We start from the raw sequence: 17,500 nt of genomic DNA on the forward strand, positions 1-17,500 counted from the left end.
TCAGTACCCTGATATTCCCTAACCCAACCCCTAGCCCTAGCCCTAAACCCAAACCTGATCTTGACCTTCATAGTATGGCTGCTCCAAAACAACCCAGGCATTAGCGACAACATTCTCTCTTCAGCCAATCAGGAAGAAGCAAGATAACTATTGGCCTGAAGCCCATCCCTAGGTACTGCAGGGGTTTATTGTGACCAGCCACTAAGAACTATGGGTAATGTAGTCCTGTGGCCAGCCACTAAAAGCTATAGGTAGTGTAGTTCTATTTCCAGCTGCCAAGAACTCTGGGGTAGTGTTGTCTTCCCTAGGCTTACAGGTGATCAGAGCTGGGAATGGGGAGTACTATACTGTACTATATTATACTAGACTATTCTAATATAAATCACTGTGTATCAGGTCATCAGAGTAGGTAAGATACTATAACAACATTAGAGAACATATTGTTATACTATAATATAATATACTATACTAGCCTGTATATAAACCACTGTGTTTCAGATCATCAGGGTAGGTAAAATACTATAACAACATTAGAGAACATATTGTTATACTATACTATACTATACTATACTATACTAGCCTGTATATAAACCACTGTGTTTCAGATCATCAGGGTAGGTAAGATACTATAACAACATTAGAGAACATATTGTTATACTATCTCACCCACCTTAATGGGGAGCCTTTTGGCGTGGCGATGCCGTATCCTTTAGAGTCCAGGTTCCCTCCCACCTTCATGGTGTCGCAGGGTTTCCTCTGCTCGATGTACTCGTTCATGGTGGACTCCAGAAGGTACGCGTACTTCCCCTTGGACTTCCTGACTCTCAGCACCCCCTCCGCTGTCTTCTTCACAAACGGAGACGGCTCTGCTGACTTCATGTACTGCCACATCTTGTCAAAAAGTGCAATCTTCGACCTCTGTTGAGAGACAACACATTAGAACTACACCCTAACCTCTACACGCGCCACATCTTGTCAAACAGCAATATCTTCGACCTCTGTTAAGAGACAACACATTAGAACTACACCCTAACCTCTACACCCGCCACATCTTGTCAAACAGCAATATCTTCGACCTCTGTTGAGAGACAAAACATTAGAACTACACCTTAGGGTAGGACGGTATACCGTATTCTACTATATACCGGTTTTGATACACAGACCAGTGTATTTTACTATATACAGGTGTTGATACACAGACCAGTGTATTCTACTATATACAGGTGTTGATACACAGACCGGTTTGGGTCGTTACTTTACATTCTATAAAGGTATTTCAATGTTTGACTTGTTTTGGACGACATTCTGCACACGTTCTCATCAATGAAACATTTGATCTCCATACAGTTTTCTGTTTCCAAAACTACAATCTGTAACAAACCCTTTTGCCAAAGTTTCTAAAAAATGTCATTGCTTAGAAGGAGGGCGATTTGAGATTCAGCACACAAACACTTCACAGGCAAATCCTAACGGGAATATGCTAATATTTACATATTTTAAAAGCTCTCTATGGTCAGGGCGTGACATGTAAAGTGTTGGTCCCATGTTTTATGAGCTGAAAAAAAACCCCAGAAATGTTCTATAGGCATAAAAAGCTTATTCCTCTCAATTTTTGGGCACACATTTGTTTACATCCCTGTTAGTGAGCATTTCTCCTTCGTCAAGATAATCCATCCATCTGACAGGTGTGGCATATCAGTAAGCTGATTAAACAGCAGGATCATTACACAGGTGCACCTTGTGCCGGGGACAATAAAAGGCCCGTTTAAAATGAGCAGTTTTGTCACAACACAATGCCACAGATGTCTCATGTTTTGAGGGAGCGTGCAGTTGGCATGCTGATTGCAGGAATGTCCACCAGAGCTGTTGCCTGAGAATTCAATGTTAATTTCTCTACCATAAGCTGCCTTCAGCGTCATTTTAGAGAATTTGGCAGTACGTCCAACTGGCCTTTCAACCACAGACTACGAGTAACTACGCCAGCCCAGGACCTCCACATCCGGGTTCTTCACCTGTGAGATCGTCTGAGACCAGCCACCCGGACAGCTGATGAAACTGAGGAGTATTTCTGTCTGTAATAAAGCCCTTTGTGGGGAAAACTCATTCTGATTGGCTGGGCCTGGCTCCCCAGTGGGTGGGCCTGGCTCCCAAGTGAAAATCAAATCAAATGTATTGGTCCCATACACGTGGTTAGCAGATGTTATTAGTCACATACACATGTTTAGCAGATGTTATTAGTCACATACACATGTTTAGCAGATGTTATTAGTCACATACACATGGTTAGCAGATGCTATTAGTCACATACACATGGTTAGCAGATGCTATTGGTCACATACACGTGGTTAGCAGATGCTATTGGTTACATACACATGTTTAGCAGATGTTATTAGTCACATACACATGGTTAGCAGATGCTATTAGTCACATACACATGGTTAGCAGATGTTATTAGTCACATACACATGGTTAGCAGATGCTATTGGTCACATACACGTGGTTAGCAGATGCTATTGGTTACATACACATGGTTAGCAGATGCTATTGGTCCCATACACGTGGTTAGCAGATGTTATTGCGAGTGTAGTGAAATGCTTGTGCTTCCAGCTCCGACAGGGCAGTAATATCTAACCAGTAATATCTAACCAGTAATATCTAACCAGTAATATCTAACCAGTAATATCTAACTAAATGCTTGTGCTTCTAGCTCTGACAGTGCAGTAATATCTAACTAAATGCTTGTGCTTCTAGCTCTGACAGTGCAGTAATATCTAACTAAATGCTTGTGCTTCTAGCTCTGACAGTGCAGTAATATCTAACTAAATGCTTGTGCTTCTAGCTCTGACAGTGCAGTAATATCTAACCAGTAATATCTAACCAGTAATATCTAACCAGTAATATCTAACTAAATGCTTGTGCTTCTAGCTCTGACAGTGCAGTAATATCTAACTAAATGCTTGTGCTTCTAGCTCTGACAGTGCAGTAATATCTAAGAGTTTCACAACCCAAAATATACGTAAATCTAAGTGAGGAATGGATTAAAAATATATACATATGTCAGAGCAGCATTGGACTAAAATACTGTGGAATAGTATAGAGTACAGTATATACATATGAGATGGGTGATGCAGTATTTACACACAATTAAAGTGACTAAGATACTGTGGAATAGTATAGAGTACAGAATATACATATGAGATGGGTGATGCAGTATTTACACACAATTAAAGTGACTAAGATACAGTGGAATAGTATAGAGTACAGTATATACATATGAGATGAGTAATGCAAGATAAGGAGACATTATTAAAGTGGCTAGTGTTTCATTTCCTTATAGTGGCCAGGGATTCCTAAGTGGGCAGGCCTATGCCCTCCCAGGCCCACCCATGGCTGAGCCCCTGCACATTCATGTGAAATCCATAGATTAGGGCCTAATTCATTTATTTAAATTGACTGATTTCCTAATATGAAGTGTAACTCAGTAAAATCTTTGAAATTATTGCTTGTTGGGTTTCTGTTTTTTGTTCAGTATATATCCATAAACCCTACACCCTAACCCCTACTTCCTAGCCTCTAATCCCTACACCCTAACCCCTGCTTCCTACTCTCTAATCCCTACACCCTAACCCCTGCTTCCTAGCCTCTAATCCCTACACCCTAACCCCTGCTTCCTAGCCTCTAAACCCTACACCCTAACCCCTGCTTCCTAGCCTCTAGCCTCTAACCCCTGCTTCCTAGCCTCTAATCCCTACACCCTAACCCCTGCTTCCTAGCCTCTAATCCCTACACCCTAACCCCTGCTTCCTAGCCTCTAATCCCTACTCCCTAACCCCTGCTTCCTAGCCTCTAATCCCTACACCCTAACCCCTGTTTCCTAGCCTCTAATCCCTACTCCCTAACCCCTGCTTCCTAGCCTCTAGCCTCTAACCCCTGCTTCCTAGCCTCTAACCCCTACCAGCCTGTCACTACCAGTTCATTTTGGGCGTTGAGGCATGTGAATGTGTCTGATCGTATTGATGTGTGTATTACGCTTTATTGATGTGTTTATGAGAGTGTGTGATATGATGCATGGCCGTATTGGTGTGTGTGTGTGTGTGTGTGTGATATGATGCATGGCCGTATTGGTGTGTGTGTGTGTGTGTGTGTGTGTGTGTGTGTGTGTGTGTGTGTGTGTGTGTGTGTGTGTGTGTGTGTGATATCATACAGGGCAGTATTGATGTGTGTGTGTGTGTGTGTGTGTGTGTGTGTGTGTGTGTGTGTGTGTGTGTGTGTGTGTGTGTGTGTGTGTGTGTGTGTGTGTGTGTGTGTGCGTGTGATATGATACATAGCCGTAGTGATGTGTGTGTGTGTGTGTGTATTGAGTGTGTGCGTGTGTGTGATATCGTACAGGGCCGTATTGATGTGTGTGTGTGTGTGTGTGTGTGTGTGTGTGTGTGTTTGTGTGTGTGTGTCTGACTGCTCTGGTCTGTCTGACTGCTCTGGCAATGTAAATAGTCCAGTTGGCCATTTCATACATTGTTCAGCAGTATTACGGCTTGGGGGTAGAAGTTGTTTAGAAGCCTCTTGGACCTAGACTTGGGGCTCCGGTACCGCTTGCTGTGCGGTAGCAGAGAGAACAGTCTATGACTTGGGTGACTGGAGTCTTTGACCATTTTTAGGGCCTTCCTCTGACACCACCTGGTAGAGAGGTCCTGGATGGCAGGAAGCTTGGCCCCAGTGAAGTACTGGGCCGTTCACACTACCTTCTGTAGCACCTTACGGGCAGATGCTGAGCAGTTGCCATACCAGGCGGTGAGGCAACTGGTCAGGATGCTCTCGATGGTGCAGCTGAGGAAATTGTTGAGGATCGGGGGACACATGCCAAATCTTTTCAGTCTCCTGAGGGGGAAAATGTGTTGTTGTGCCATCTTCTCAACTGTCTTGGTGTGTTTGGACCATGTTAGTTTGTTGGTGATGTGGACACCAAGGAACTTGAAGCTCTCAACCTGCTCCACTACAGTCCCATCGATGCGAATAGGGGTGTGTTCGGCCCGCCTTTTCCTGTAGTCCACGATCAGCTCCTTTGTCTAGCTCACGTTGAGGGAGAGGTTGTTATTCTGGCATCACACAGCCAGGTCTCTGACCTGTCCTCGGATGGGGCCACAGTGTCTCCTGACCCCTCCGGTCTCAGCCTCCAGTATTTATGCTGCAGTAGTTTATGTGTCGGGGGGCTAGGGTCAGTTTGTTATATCTGGAGTACTTCTCCTGTCCTATTCGGTGTCCTGTGTGAATTTAAGTGTGCTCTCTCTAATTCTCTCTTTCTCTCTTTCTTTCTCTCTCTCGGAGGACCTGAGCCCTAGGACCATGCCTCAGGACTACCTGACATGATGACTCCTTGCTGTCCCCAGTCCACCTGGCCGTGCTGCTGCTCCAGTTTCAACTGTTCTGCCTTATTATTATTCGACCATGCTGGTCATTTATGAACATCTTGGCCATGTTCTGTTATAATCTCCACCCGGCACAGCCAGAAGAGGACTGGCCACCCCACATAGCCTGGTTCCTCTCTAGGTTTCTTCCTAGGTTTTGGCCTCTAGGGAGTTTTTCCTAGCCACCGTGCTTCTACGCCTGCATTGCTTGCTGTTTGGGGTTTTAGGCTGGGTTTCTGTACAGCACTTTGAGATATCAGCTGATGTACGAAGGGCTATATAAATAAATTGGATTTGATTTGGTTTGACCTCCTCCCTATCTCATCGTCGTCAGCAAACTTAATGATGGTGTTGGAGTCGTGCTTGGCCACGCAGTCATGGGTGAACAGGGAGTACAGGAGGGGACTAAGTACGCACCCCTGAGGGGTCCCCTGTGTTGAGGATCAGCGTGGTGGATGTGTTGTTACCTACCCTTACCACCTGGGGGCAGTCCATCAGGAAGTCCAGGATCCAGTTGCAGAGGGAGTTGTTTAGTCCCAGGTTCCTTAGCTTAGTGATGAGCTCCGTGGGCATGGTGTTGAACGCTGAGCTGTAGTCAATGAACACCATTCTCACATAGGTGTTCCTTTTGTCCAGGTGTGAAAGGGCAGTGTGGAGTGCAAAAGACATTGCATCATCTGTGGATCTGTAGGGGCAGTATGCAAACTGAAGAGGCTCTAGGGTATCATGGAGGATGGTGTTGATGTGAGCCATGACCAGCCTTTCAAAGCACTTCATGTCTAAGAACGTGAGTGCTACGGGGCGGTAGTCATTTAGGCAGGTTACCTTAGTGTTCTTGGGCACAGGGATTATGGTGGTCTGCTTGAAACATGTTGGTATTACAGACAGTCAGGGAGAGGTTGAACATGTCAGTGAAGACACTTGCCAGTTAGTCAGCGCATGTTCTGAGTAATCCGTCTGGCCCTGCGGATGTTGACCTGTTTAAAGGTCTTACTCACATCGGCTCCGTAGAGCGTGATCACACAGTCGTCCAGAACAGCTGGTGCTCTCATGCATGTTGCACATGTTGTGAATGATTGTTGTTCTTACAAGGACATACATGTACATAGCTAGACACGACCGCCTCATTGACCTGATAGCCAGTGAGGTGAGACAGGTACTCGTTGACCTCATAGCCGGTGAGGTGAGACAGGTAGACAGGGGAGGGGTCAGAGGGAGGGGTTCAGATGTTGTTTTGGGGGAGGGGCCAGAGGGAGGGGTTCAGATGTTGTTGTGGGGGAGGGGCCAGAGGGAGAGGTTCAGATATTGTTGTTGTGGGGGAGGGGCCAGAGGGAGGGGTTCAGATGTTGTTGTGGGAAAGGGGCCAGAGGGAGGGGTTCAGATGTTGTTGTGGGGGAGAGGCCAGAGGGAGGGGTTTATTTTGGAAGTGGTTTGCTCTTTTGATTGTTACATAGAGCAGGCACTTGCTGACAAGCTTCTTAAATACCATCCAGCTTGGAACGCCACGGATATAAGATGATGGCACTGATATACTGAACACAGGCTGAGTATTGATTAGGCCTGTCAGATCACAGCTATATACAGGGCATTCTGGAAGTATTCATTAGGCCTGTCAGATCACAGCTATATACAGGGCATTCTGGAAGTATTGATTAGGCCTGTCAGATCACAGCTATATACAGGGCATTCTGGAAGTATTGATTAGGCCTGTCAGATCACAGCTATATACAGGGCATTCTGGAAGTATTGATTAGGCCTGAGTCTTCTTGGGTATGACGCTACAAGCTTGGCACACCTATATTTGGGGAGCTTCTCCCATTCTTCTCTGCAGATCCTCTCAAGCTCTGTCAGGTTAGATGGGGAGCATCGCTGCACAGCTATTTTCAGGTCTGTCCTGTGATGTTCGATCGGGTTCAAGTCTTGGCTCTGGCTGGGCCACTCAAGGACATTCAGAGACTTGTCCCGAAGCCACTCCTGCGTTGTCTTGGCTGTGTGCTTAGGGTCGTTGTCCTGTTGGAAGTTGAACCATCACCCCAGTCTGAGGTCCTGAGCACTCTGGAGCAAGTTTTCATCAAGGAACTCTCTCTACTTTGCTCCGTTCATCTTTCCCTCGATCCTAACTAGTCTCCCAGTCCCTGCCCCTGAAAAACATACCCACAGCATGATGCTGCCACCACCATGCTTCACCGTAGGGATGGTGCCACGTTTCTACCAGACGCTTGGCATTCAGGCCAAAGAGTTCCATCTTGGTTTCATCAGACCAGAGAATCTTGTTTCTCATGGTCTGAGTGTCCTTTAGGTGCCTTTTGGCAAACTCCAAGCTGGCTGTCATGTGCCTTTTTACTGAAGAATGGCTTCCGTCTGGCCACTACAATAAATGCCTGATTGGTGGAGTGCTGCAGAGATGGTTGTCCTTCTGGAAGGTTCTCCCATCTCCACAGAGGAACTAGAGCTCTGTCAGAGAGTCACCTCCCTGACCAAGGCCCTTCTCCCCCGATTGCTCAGTTTGGCCGGGCGGTCAGCCCTAGGAAGAGTCTTTGTGGTTCCAAACTTTTTTTGGTACCTTTCCCCAGATCTGTGCCACTATACAATCTTGTCTTGGAGCTCTACGGACAATTCCTTTGACCTCTTGGCCTGTTTTATACAGTACATAGACTGACTGTATTGAAGACCTGCCTCGGACTAAAGCAAAGCAACGAGCAAGGTACTGCTCTGGTATGGACAGACGTGGGGAGAAGAAGGTGCTTTTTGTGTCGTTGAATCTGAGACCTTTGAAATGTTTGAATCCTTCTTGATGTTGTGTGTGTGTGTGGTGTGGTGTGGTGTGGTGTGTGTGTGTGGGGTATGTGTGTGTGTGTGTGGTGTGGTGTGGTGTGGTGTGGTGTGTGTGTGTGGGGTATGTGTGTGTGTGTGTGGTGTGTGTGTGTGGGGTATGTGTGTGTGTGTGTGGTGTGGTGTGGTGTGTGGTGTGTGTGTGTGTGGTGTGGTGGTGTGGTGTGTGGTGTGTGTGTGTGTGGTGTGGTGTGGTGTGGTGTGTGTGTGTGGGGTTTGTGTGTGTGTGTGTGTGGTGTGGTGTGTGTGTGGTGTATGTGTGTGTGTGTGTGGTGTGGTGTGGTGTGGTGTGTGTGTGTGGTGTGGTGTGGTGTGGTGTGTGTGTGTGTGTGTGTGTGTGGTGTGGTGTGTGGTGTGTGTGTGTGGGGTATGTGTGTGTGTGTGTGTGGTGTGGTGTGTGTGTGGTGTATGTGTGTGTGTGTGGTGTGGTGTGTGTGTGGTGTATGTGTGTGTGTGTGGTGTGGTGTGGTGTGGTGTGGTGTGGTGTGTGTGTGTGGGGTATGTGTGTGTGTGTGTGGTGTGGTGTGTGTGTGGTGTATGTGTGTGTGTGTGTGGTGTGGTGTGGTGTGGTGTGGTGTGTGTGTGTGTGTGTGTGTGTGGTGTGGTGTGGTGTGTGTGTGTGGTGTATGTGTGTGTGTGGTGTGGTGTGGTGTGTGTGTGGTGTATGTGTGTGTGTGTGGTGTGGTGTGGTGTGTGTGTGACCCACCCTAAAGAACTCCTTGGTAGAGCCAGAGTCCAGGGTCCCGTAGGCGATCTCCGTCTGCTTAGCCAGGTCCTCTGCTCCCTCTATAGGAGAAACCATCCTCTCCACAGTGAGGAAGGCAGCCAGGTTGGCCGTGTAGGACGAGATGATGATTAGAGTGAAGAACCACCACACACCACCCACTATACGTCCTGATAGAGACCTGGAGAGATAAGCACACAGTCAGACACCACACACAGAGAGAGAGAGAGAGAGAGAGAGAGAGAGAGAGAGAGAGAGAGAGAGAGAGAGAGAGAGAGAGAGAGAGAGAGAGAGAGAGAGAGAGAGAGAGAGAGAGGGAGAGAGAGAGAGGGAGAGAGAGAGAGAGAGAGAGGGAGAGAGAGAAGGGGAGCGAGAGAGAGATGTAGCCTGGTAGACCCGTAGCGAAGGAGAGAAACGGGAATATGCAGCAAAAACACGGTACCCCTCCAAGAGGCAGGAAAAGTAAGTGACATCATGCATTGACGGCCCCAGGGTGGTGGATATATGCTAACCTGACCTTTGACCTTTGACCTCTGACCTGTGGTTATGTGGTGGTCCTCGTCTCCCTCTCCCCTCCTCACTTCTTAATTTCTCCTCTCCTCCCCTCTTCTCTTCTCCCCTTCTGTTCTCTCCCCTCTCCTCCCCTCTTCTCTCCCCTTCTCTTCTCTCCCCTCTCCTCCCCTCTTCTCTCCTTCTCCTCTCCCCTTCTCATCTCCTCTCCTCTTCTCCTCTCCTCTCTCTACTGATGTGAAATTCCAGGCTAGGTGATATTAACTGTTTAACATAGGCACCCAGACACCCTAACCCCTACTTCTTAACCCCTCAACTCTTAACACCCTAAACTACCTCCTGTCTTCTGATCAGTAGTCTGGACTGAGACACAGGGAAAGTTGTTTAGGAGAGATAGTAGCTAGAATCAGTTAGCATTAGAGCTAGAGGCTAGAATCAGTGAGCATTAGCGCTAATGGCTAGAATCAGTTAGCATTAGGTGTAGTAGCTAGATTCCATTAGCATTAGAGGTAGAGGCTAGAAACAGTTAGCATTAGAGCTAATGGCTATAATTAGTTAGCATTAGGGGTAGCAGCTAGAATCAGTTAACATTAGGTGTAGCAGCTAGAATCAGTTAGCATTAGAGCTAGAGGCTAGAATCAGTGAGTATTAGAGCTAATGGCTATAATTAGTTAGCATTCGGGGTAGCAGCTAGAATCAGTTAGCATTAGAGCTAGAGGCTAGAATCAGTGAGCATTAGAGCTAATGGCTAGAATCAGTTAGCATTAGGGGTAGCAGCTAGAATCAGTTAGCATTAGGGCTAGCAGCTAGAATCAGTGAGCATTAGAGCTAATGGCTATAATTAGTTAGTATTAGGGGTAGCAGCTAGAATCAGTTAGCATTAGGTGTAGTAGCTAGATTCAGTTAGCATTAGAGGTAGAGACTAGAAACAGTTAGCATTAGAGCTAATGGCTATAATTCGTTAGCATTATGGGTAGCAGCTAGAATCAGTTAGCATTAGGGGTAGCAGCTAGAATCAGTTAGCATTTGAGCTAGAGGCTAGAATCAGTGAGCATTAGAGCTAATGGCTATAATCAGTTAGCATTCGGGGTAGCAGCTAGAATCAGTTAGCATTAGAGCTAGAGGCTAGAATCAGTGAGCACTAGAGCTAATGGGTGGAATCAGTTAGCATTAGGGGTAGCAGCTAGAATCGGTTAGCATTACGGCTAGCAGCTAGAATCAGTTAGGTTTAGGGCTAATGGCTATAATTAGTTAGCATTATAACTAGTAGCTAGATTCAGTGAGGATTAGAGCTAGCAGCTAGAATCAGTTCGCATTAGAGCTAGAAGCCAGAGGTCGGGGTTAAAGCTAGCGGCTAGAGGTCAGAGGTCAGGGTTAGCGTAAGCAGCAGGAAGTGAGGTCAGCATATAAACACCAGCTCCAGGAGGAAGGGGGGCTGCCAACACAGCGAGCCACGTTACCTAGCAACAGTACACCAACCTTGGGGAGATATCACAGCCTTGCTGCATAAAGGCTCCTAGAGAGAACCACAGAGAGTTAAAGATCCCAAACTCATTAGAGGACTCGCTGGTGGGCAGCTGGCCATCCTCATACTCCTCCATGTGCCATTCATACGGGCTGAACCGGCTCACCAGGAACAGCACCACGCTCACACCGATGTAGGCAAACACTATACACATCCAGATCTCATAGGCCAGCGGGTCCAGGAAGGAGAAAACCCCTGGTTTAGACTTCTGGGGCTTCTTGATCATGATGGAGATGCCCAGAGACATGAATGGCTTGGAGAAGTCGATCACCTCTTCACGGACCAGGGTGATAGTGAGAGGGGCTACGGCTATGTCTGCTTTCTACAGGTGGGGGGGGGGGGGGAGGAGGGGGAGGGGGGAGGAGGGGGAGGGGGAGAGAGAGGAGGAGGAGAGGGGAGGAGGGGGAGAAGGAGGAGAGGGGAGGAGGAGGAGGAGAGGGGAGAGGGGAGGAGAGGGGATGAGGAGAGGGAAGGAGGGGGAGAGGGGAGGCAGAGAGTTACACTTAGTTCTTGTGTCCTCAGGTTCTAATTTCATAATAACAACAGAGATCAAAGGTCAGAGGTCAGGGTTCTTACCCCGTACACCAGCTCTCCAACCATCCCGTTCCAGATCTTGGTTTCAGCGTCTCGAGCTCCGTACTTTCCATCTCCCACAATCCTTAGCTGGTAGCGTATCCCACAGTGCTTAGCGATCTCTGCTGCCAGGTCGACGCAGTAGCCTTCGTAACGGTCGTTGTCTAGGAACAACTCAGCATTCTTCTTTAGCATCACGTATGGGGCTTCCTGCAAAACACACACACACACACACACACACACACACACACACACACACACACACACACTTTTACCAGGATGTCTTTAAAGATGAGCATATTTTTTGTCATTTGAACAACCACCCACCACCCACCACCCACCACCCTTCACCACCCACCACCCTTCACCACCCTCCACCCACCACCCTTCACCACCCACCACCCTTCACCACCCACCACCCTTCACCACCCACCACCCACCACCCTTCACCACCCACCACCCTTCACCACCCACCACCCTTCACCACCCACCACCCACCACCCACCACCCTTCACCACCCACCACCCTTCACCACCCACCACCCTTCACCACCCACCACTCACCACCCTCCACCCACCACCCTTCACCACCCACCACCCTTCACCACCCACCACCCTTCACCACCCACCACCCATCACCACCCACCACCCTTCTTCTACCACCCACCACCCACCACCCTTCACCACCCACCACCCACCACCCTTCACCACCCACCACCCTTCACCCACCACCCACCACCCTTCACCACCCACCACCCTTCACCACCCACCACCCTTCACCACCCACCACCCACCACCCTTCACCACCCACCACCCACCACCCTTTACCACCCACCACCCACCACCTACCACACTTCACCATCCACCACCCACCACCCTTCACTACCCACCACCCACCACCCTCCACCACCCACCACCCTTCACCACCCACCACCCACCACCCTCCACCACCCACCACCCTTCACTACCCACCACCCACCACCCTCCACCACCCACCACCCTTCACCGCCCACCACCTACCACCCTTCACCACCCACCACCCTTTACCACCCTCACCACCCACCACCCTTCACCACCCACCACCACCCTCACCACCCACCACCCTTCACCACCTACCACCCTTCACCACCCACCAGCCACCACCCTTCACCACCCACCACCCTTCACCCACCACCCACCACCCTTCACCACCTACCACCCATTTACCACCCACCAGCCACCACCCTTCACCCACCACCCACCATCATTCACCACCCTTCACCACCCTTCACCACCCATCACCACCCACCACCACCCACCACCCACCATCCTTCACCACCCACCACCCATCACCACCCACCAACCTTCACCCTTCACCACCCACCACCCTTCACCACCCACCACCCATCACCACCCACCACCCTTCTTCTACCACCCACCACCCTTCACCACCCACCACCCTTCACCACCCACCACCCACCACCCTTCACCACCCACCACCCTTCACCCACCACCCACCACCCTTCACCACCCACCACCCTTCACCACCCACCACCCTTCACCACCCACCACCCTTCACCACCCACCACCCACCACCCTTCACCACCCACCACCCACCACCCTTTACCACCCACCACCCACCACCTACCACACTTCACCATCCACCACCCACCACCCTTCACTACCCACCACCCACCACCCTCCACCACCCACCACCCTTCACCACCCACCACCCACCACCCTCCACCACCCACCACCCTTCACTACCCACCACCCACCACCCTCCACCACCCACCACCCTTCACCGCCCACCACCTACCACCCTTCACCACCCACCACCCTTTACCACCCTCACCACCCACCACCCTTCACCACCCACCACCACCCTCACCACCCACCACCCTTCACCACCTACCACCCTTCACCACCCACCAGCCACCACCCTTCACCACCCACCACCCTTCACCCACCACCCACCACCCTTCACCACCTACCACCCATTTACCACCCACCAGCCACCACCCTTCACCCACCACCCACCATCATTCACCACCCTTCACCACCCTTCACCACCCATCACCACCCACCACCACCCACCACCCACCATCCTTCACCACCCACCACCCATCACCACCCACCAACCTTCACCCTTCACCACCCACCATCCTTCACCACCCACCACCCTTCACCACGTTGTTACCAGGATAGTTGTGACGATAACAGTCTTGTTCTCCATCCCATTAGTGTCGTTGGGGAAGATGTCTAGTTTAGTCACCACCATCTTGTCCACTTCATTCCAGTAGCCAATCTGAAAACACACATATTATGACTAAAAAAAGCTTAGTTTGCTGATAAAGAGCTTGCTTGCTAAGACATATGTACAATCAAAGAAATATATGTTATTTCAAAACAGTAATCATAATGCTCTATAACTATAATATAGCTAACGTTAGCTAGCTAATGGGAAGCTGATCTCCGCTGGATGCTTTCACGTTTATCTCTTCTAGGTTTGTTGACCTCTAGAAGGCTTTAGATACCGACTCGGGTTGACTTCCAGGAGGCTTTAGATACCGACTCGGGTTGACTTCCAAGAGGCTTTAGATACCGACTCGGGTTGACTTCCAGGACGCTTTAGATACGGACTCGGGTTGACCTCCAGGAGGCTTTAGATACCGACTCGGGTTGACTTCCAAGAGGCTTTAGATACCGACTCTTGTTGACTTCCAGGAGGCTTTAGATACCGACTCGGGTTGACATCCAGGAGGCTTTAGATACGGACTCGGGTTGACATCCAGGAGGCTTTAGATACCGACTTGGGTTGACTTCCAAGAGGCTTTAGATACCGACTCGGGTTGACTTCCAGGAGGCTTTAGATACCGACTCTTGTTGACTTCCAGGAGGCTTTAGATACCGACTCGGGTTGACATCCAGAAGGCTTTAGATACCGACTCGGGTTGACTTCCAAGAGGCTTTAGATACCGACTCTTGTTGACTTCCAGGAGGCTTTAGATACCGACTCGGGTTGACATCCAGGAGGCTTTAGATACCGACTCGGGTTGACTTCCAAGAGGCTTTAGATACCGACTCTTGTTGACTTCCAGGAGGCTTTAGATAGCGACTCGGGTTGACCTCTAGGAGGCTTTAGATACCGACTCGGGTTGACCTCCAGGAGACTTTAGATACCGACTCGGGTTGACTTCCAAGAGGCTTTAGATACCGACTCTTGTTGACTTCCAGGAGGCTTTAGATAGCGACTCGGGTTGACCTCCAGGAGGCTTTAGATACCGACTCGGGTTGACCTCCAGGAGGCTTTAGATACCGACTCGGGTTGACCTCCAGGAGGCTTTAGATAGCGACTCGGGTTAACCTCCAGGAGGCTTTAGATACCGACTCTTGTTGACTTCCAGGAGGCTTTAGATACGGACTCGGGTTGACCTCCAGGAGGCTTTAGATACCGACTCGGGTTGACCTCCAGGAGGCTTTAGATACCGACTCGGGTTGACCTCCAGGAGGCTTTAGATAGCGACTCGGGTTGACCTCCAGGAGGCTTTAGATACAGCAGTTTTTTCTGGAATTCAGAGGTATGCTACAACAGGACTTTCTCTTGGTTTGAATTCATTTTTGCAATTTGTTCCAGTCATTGGCAGCAGAGAACTGTAAGGAAAGGCGGCCAAAGTAGGTTTTGGCTTTGGGGGATGACCAGTGAGATATACCTGCTGGAGTGCGTGCTACGGGTGGATGTTGTTATTGTGACCAGTGAGCTGAGATAAGGCGGAGCTTTACCTAGCAAAGACTTATAGTTGAGCATACAGGTCGCAGTGGTGGGTGGTATATGGGGCTTTGGTGACAAAACAGATGGCACTGTGATAGACTGCATCCAACTTGCTGAGTAGAGTGTTGGAGGCTATTTTATAAATTACATCGCAGAAGTCAAGGATCGGTAGGATAGTCAGTTTTACGAGGGAATTTTTGGCAGCATGAGTGAATGATGCTTTGTTGCGAAATAGGAAGCCAATTCTAGATTTAATTTTGGATTGGAGATGCTTAATGTGAATCTGGAAGGAGAGTTTACAGTCTAACCAGACACCTAGGTATTTGTAGTTGTCCACATATTCTAAGTCAGAACCGTCCAGAGTAGTGATGCTAGTCGGGCAGGCGGGTTCGGGCAACAATCGGTTGAATAGCATGCATTTAGTTTTACTAGCATTTAAAAGCAGTTGGAGGCCACGGAAGGAGAGTTGTATGGCATTGAAGCTTGTCTGGAGGTTAGTTAACACAGTGTCCAAAGAAGGGCCAGAAGTATACAGAATGGTGTCGTCTGCGTAGAGGTGGATCAGAGAATCACCAGCAGCAAGAGCGACATCATTGATGTATACAGAGAAGAGAGTCGGCCTGAGAATTGAACCCTGTGGCACCCCCATAGAGACTGCCAGAGGTCCGGACAATGCTGATTGACTGATTGTAAGGAAGTGAATAGGCTGGTGAATGTTAATTGGCTGATTGTAAGGAAGTAAGTGTGCTGGTAAATGCTGATTGGCTGTACCTTAACTGGTCCAGTGTTCTTCAGTTCCATCACGTTGACGGAGTAGTTGACTCTTTTACCATACTGGTCAAACTGGATATTACCTGTCAGCCCATCCACACGCACCTACACACACACACACACACACACACACACACACACACACACACACACACACACCACAAATAACCAGTATTTTACCCCATCCATATAAAACTACACAACACACAAGATCATTGAAGACCCTAAAAACACGCTAAAATCTGTTTCTATGGTAACCTGTTTGAGAGCGCGTTCTATCTCCATCCCCTGAGACCAGGGCACTGCTGGATTGGCCAGACAGTCCCCGTTATTTCCACGACGACTGAAATCGATCCGCTGCTTGGTGAGTGTCCGGAACGCTTCAGTCATAACCTGGACCGCATCATAAGTCAGAGCTGATGTGTACTGGAGAGAGAGAGAGATAGAAGGATAGCGGGAGAGAGAAATGGAGAGATATTCAGAGATGGAGAGAGAGGAAGATAGAGGGAGAGAGAAATGAAGAGATATTCAGAGATGGAGAGAGAGAGAGAGAGAGAGAGAGAGAGAGAGAGAGAGATGGAGAGATGAAGAGATATTGAGAGATGTGGAGAGACAGAGAGAGATAGAGGGATAGAGGGAGAGAGAAAGAGATCGAGAGATGACGATATATTGAAAGATGTGGAGAGAGGGAGAGAGAGAGAGAGAGAGATAGAGGGAGAGAGAAATGGAGAGTTATTGAGAGATGTGCTGATATGCTGTTCTAATAACCCATTTCTGTGTTCATGCAAGTGACTGATTGAACGAATCCTCACTTCAGTATCTGCAATTTAGTTAGAGGTCGTAGCCTGATCCTTCTGTCAGCACCAGGGTTAGGGTAGGGGTCAAGGGTTAGGGTAGGGGTCATGGGTTAGGGTTAGATATTAGAGGTGGTACTCTGATCCTGCTGTCAGCTCCAGGGTTAGGGTCGGGGTCAAGGGTTAGGGTAGGGGTTAGGGTTAGATATTAGAGGTGGTACTCTGATCCTGCTGTCAGCACCAGGGTTAGGGTAGAGATTAGGGGTTAGAGGCTAGGGGTTAGGGGTACTACCCTGATCCTGCTGTCAGCACCAGGGTTAGGGTAGGGGTTAGGGTAGGGTAGGGTTAGAGGTTGGGGGTTAGAGGTTAGGGGTACTACCCTGATCCTGCTGTCAGCACCAGGGTTAGGGTAGGGGTTAGAGTAGGGTAGGGGTTAGGGGTACTACCCTGATCCTGCTGTCAGCACCAGGGTTAGGGTAGGGTAGGGGTTAGGGGTTAGGGGTACTACCCTGATCCTGCTGTCAGCACCAGGGTTAGGGTAGGGTAGGGGTTAGGGGTTAGAGGTTAGGGGTACTACCCTGATCCTGCTGTCAGCACCAGGGTACTCTTTCTCCTC

At 49.1% G+C, this 17,500-nt stretch overlaps 1 protein-coding gene across 4 annotated transcripts in view; it reads right to left on the bottom strand.

Moving 5' to 3' along the window:
• Positions 1-17,500, bottom strand: part of LOC139374568 (glutamate receptor 2-like) — a 68,616-nt gene that overhangs the window by 25,481 nt on the left and 25,635 nt on the right. For all 4 annotated transcript variants that reach the window (XM_071115566.1, XM_071115564.1, XM_071115563.1 and 1 more), the window contains exons 6-13: positions 17,462-17,500; positions 16,349-16,516; positions 16,091-16,195; positions 13,748-13,855; positions 11,573-11,779; positions 10,951-11,318; positions 8,944-9,142; positions 671-918 (exon numbers count right to left, since the gene is read on the bottom strand). The exon at positions 17,462-17,500 is cut by the window's right edge and continues 120 nt beyond it. In XM_071115566.1, coding sequence (XP_070971667.1) covers positions 671-918; positions 8,944-9,142; positions 10,951-11,318; positions 11,573-11,779; positions 13,748-13,855; positions 16,091-16,195; positions 16,349-16,516; positions 17,462-17,500 — 1,442 coding nt within the window. The remainder of the gene's footprint in view (positions 1-670; positions 919-8,943; positions 9,143-10,950; positions 11,319-11,572; positions 11,780-13,747; positions 13,856-16,090; positions 16,196-16,348; positions 16,517-17,461) is intronic.

Source organism: Oncorhynchus clarkii, chromosome 19, assembly GCF_045791955.1.
Source record: "Oncorhynchus clarkii lewisi isolate Uvic-CL-2024 chromosome 19, UVic_Ocla_1.0, whole genome shotgun sequence".
Lineage (NCBI taxonomy): Eukaryota > Metazoa > Chordata > Actinopteri > Salmoniformes > Salmonidae > Oncorhynchus > Oncorhynchus clarkii.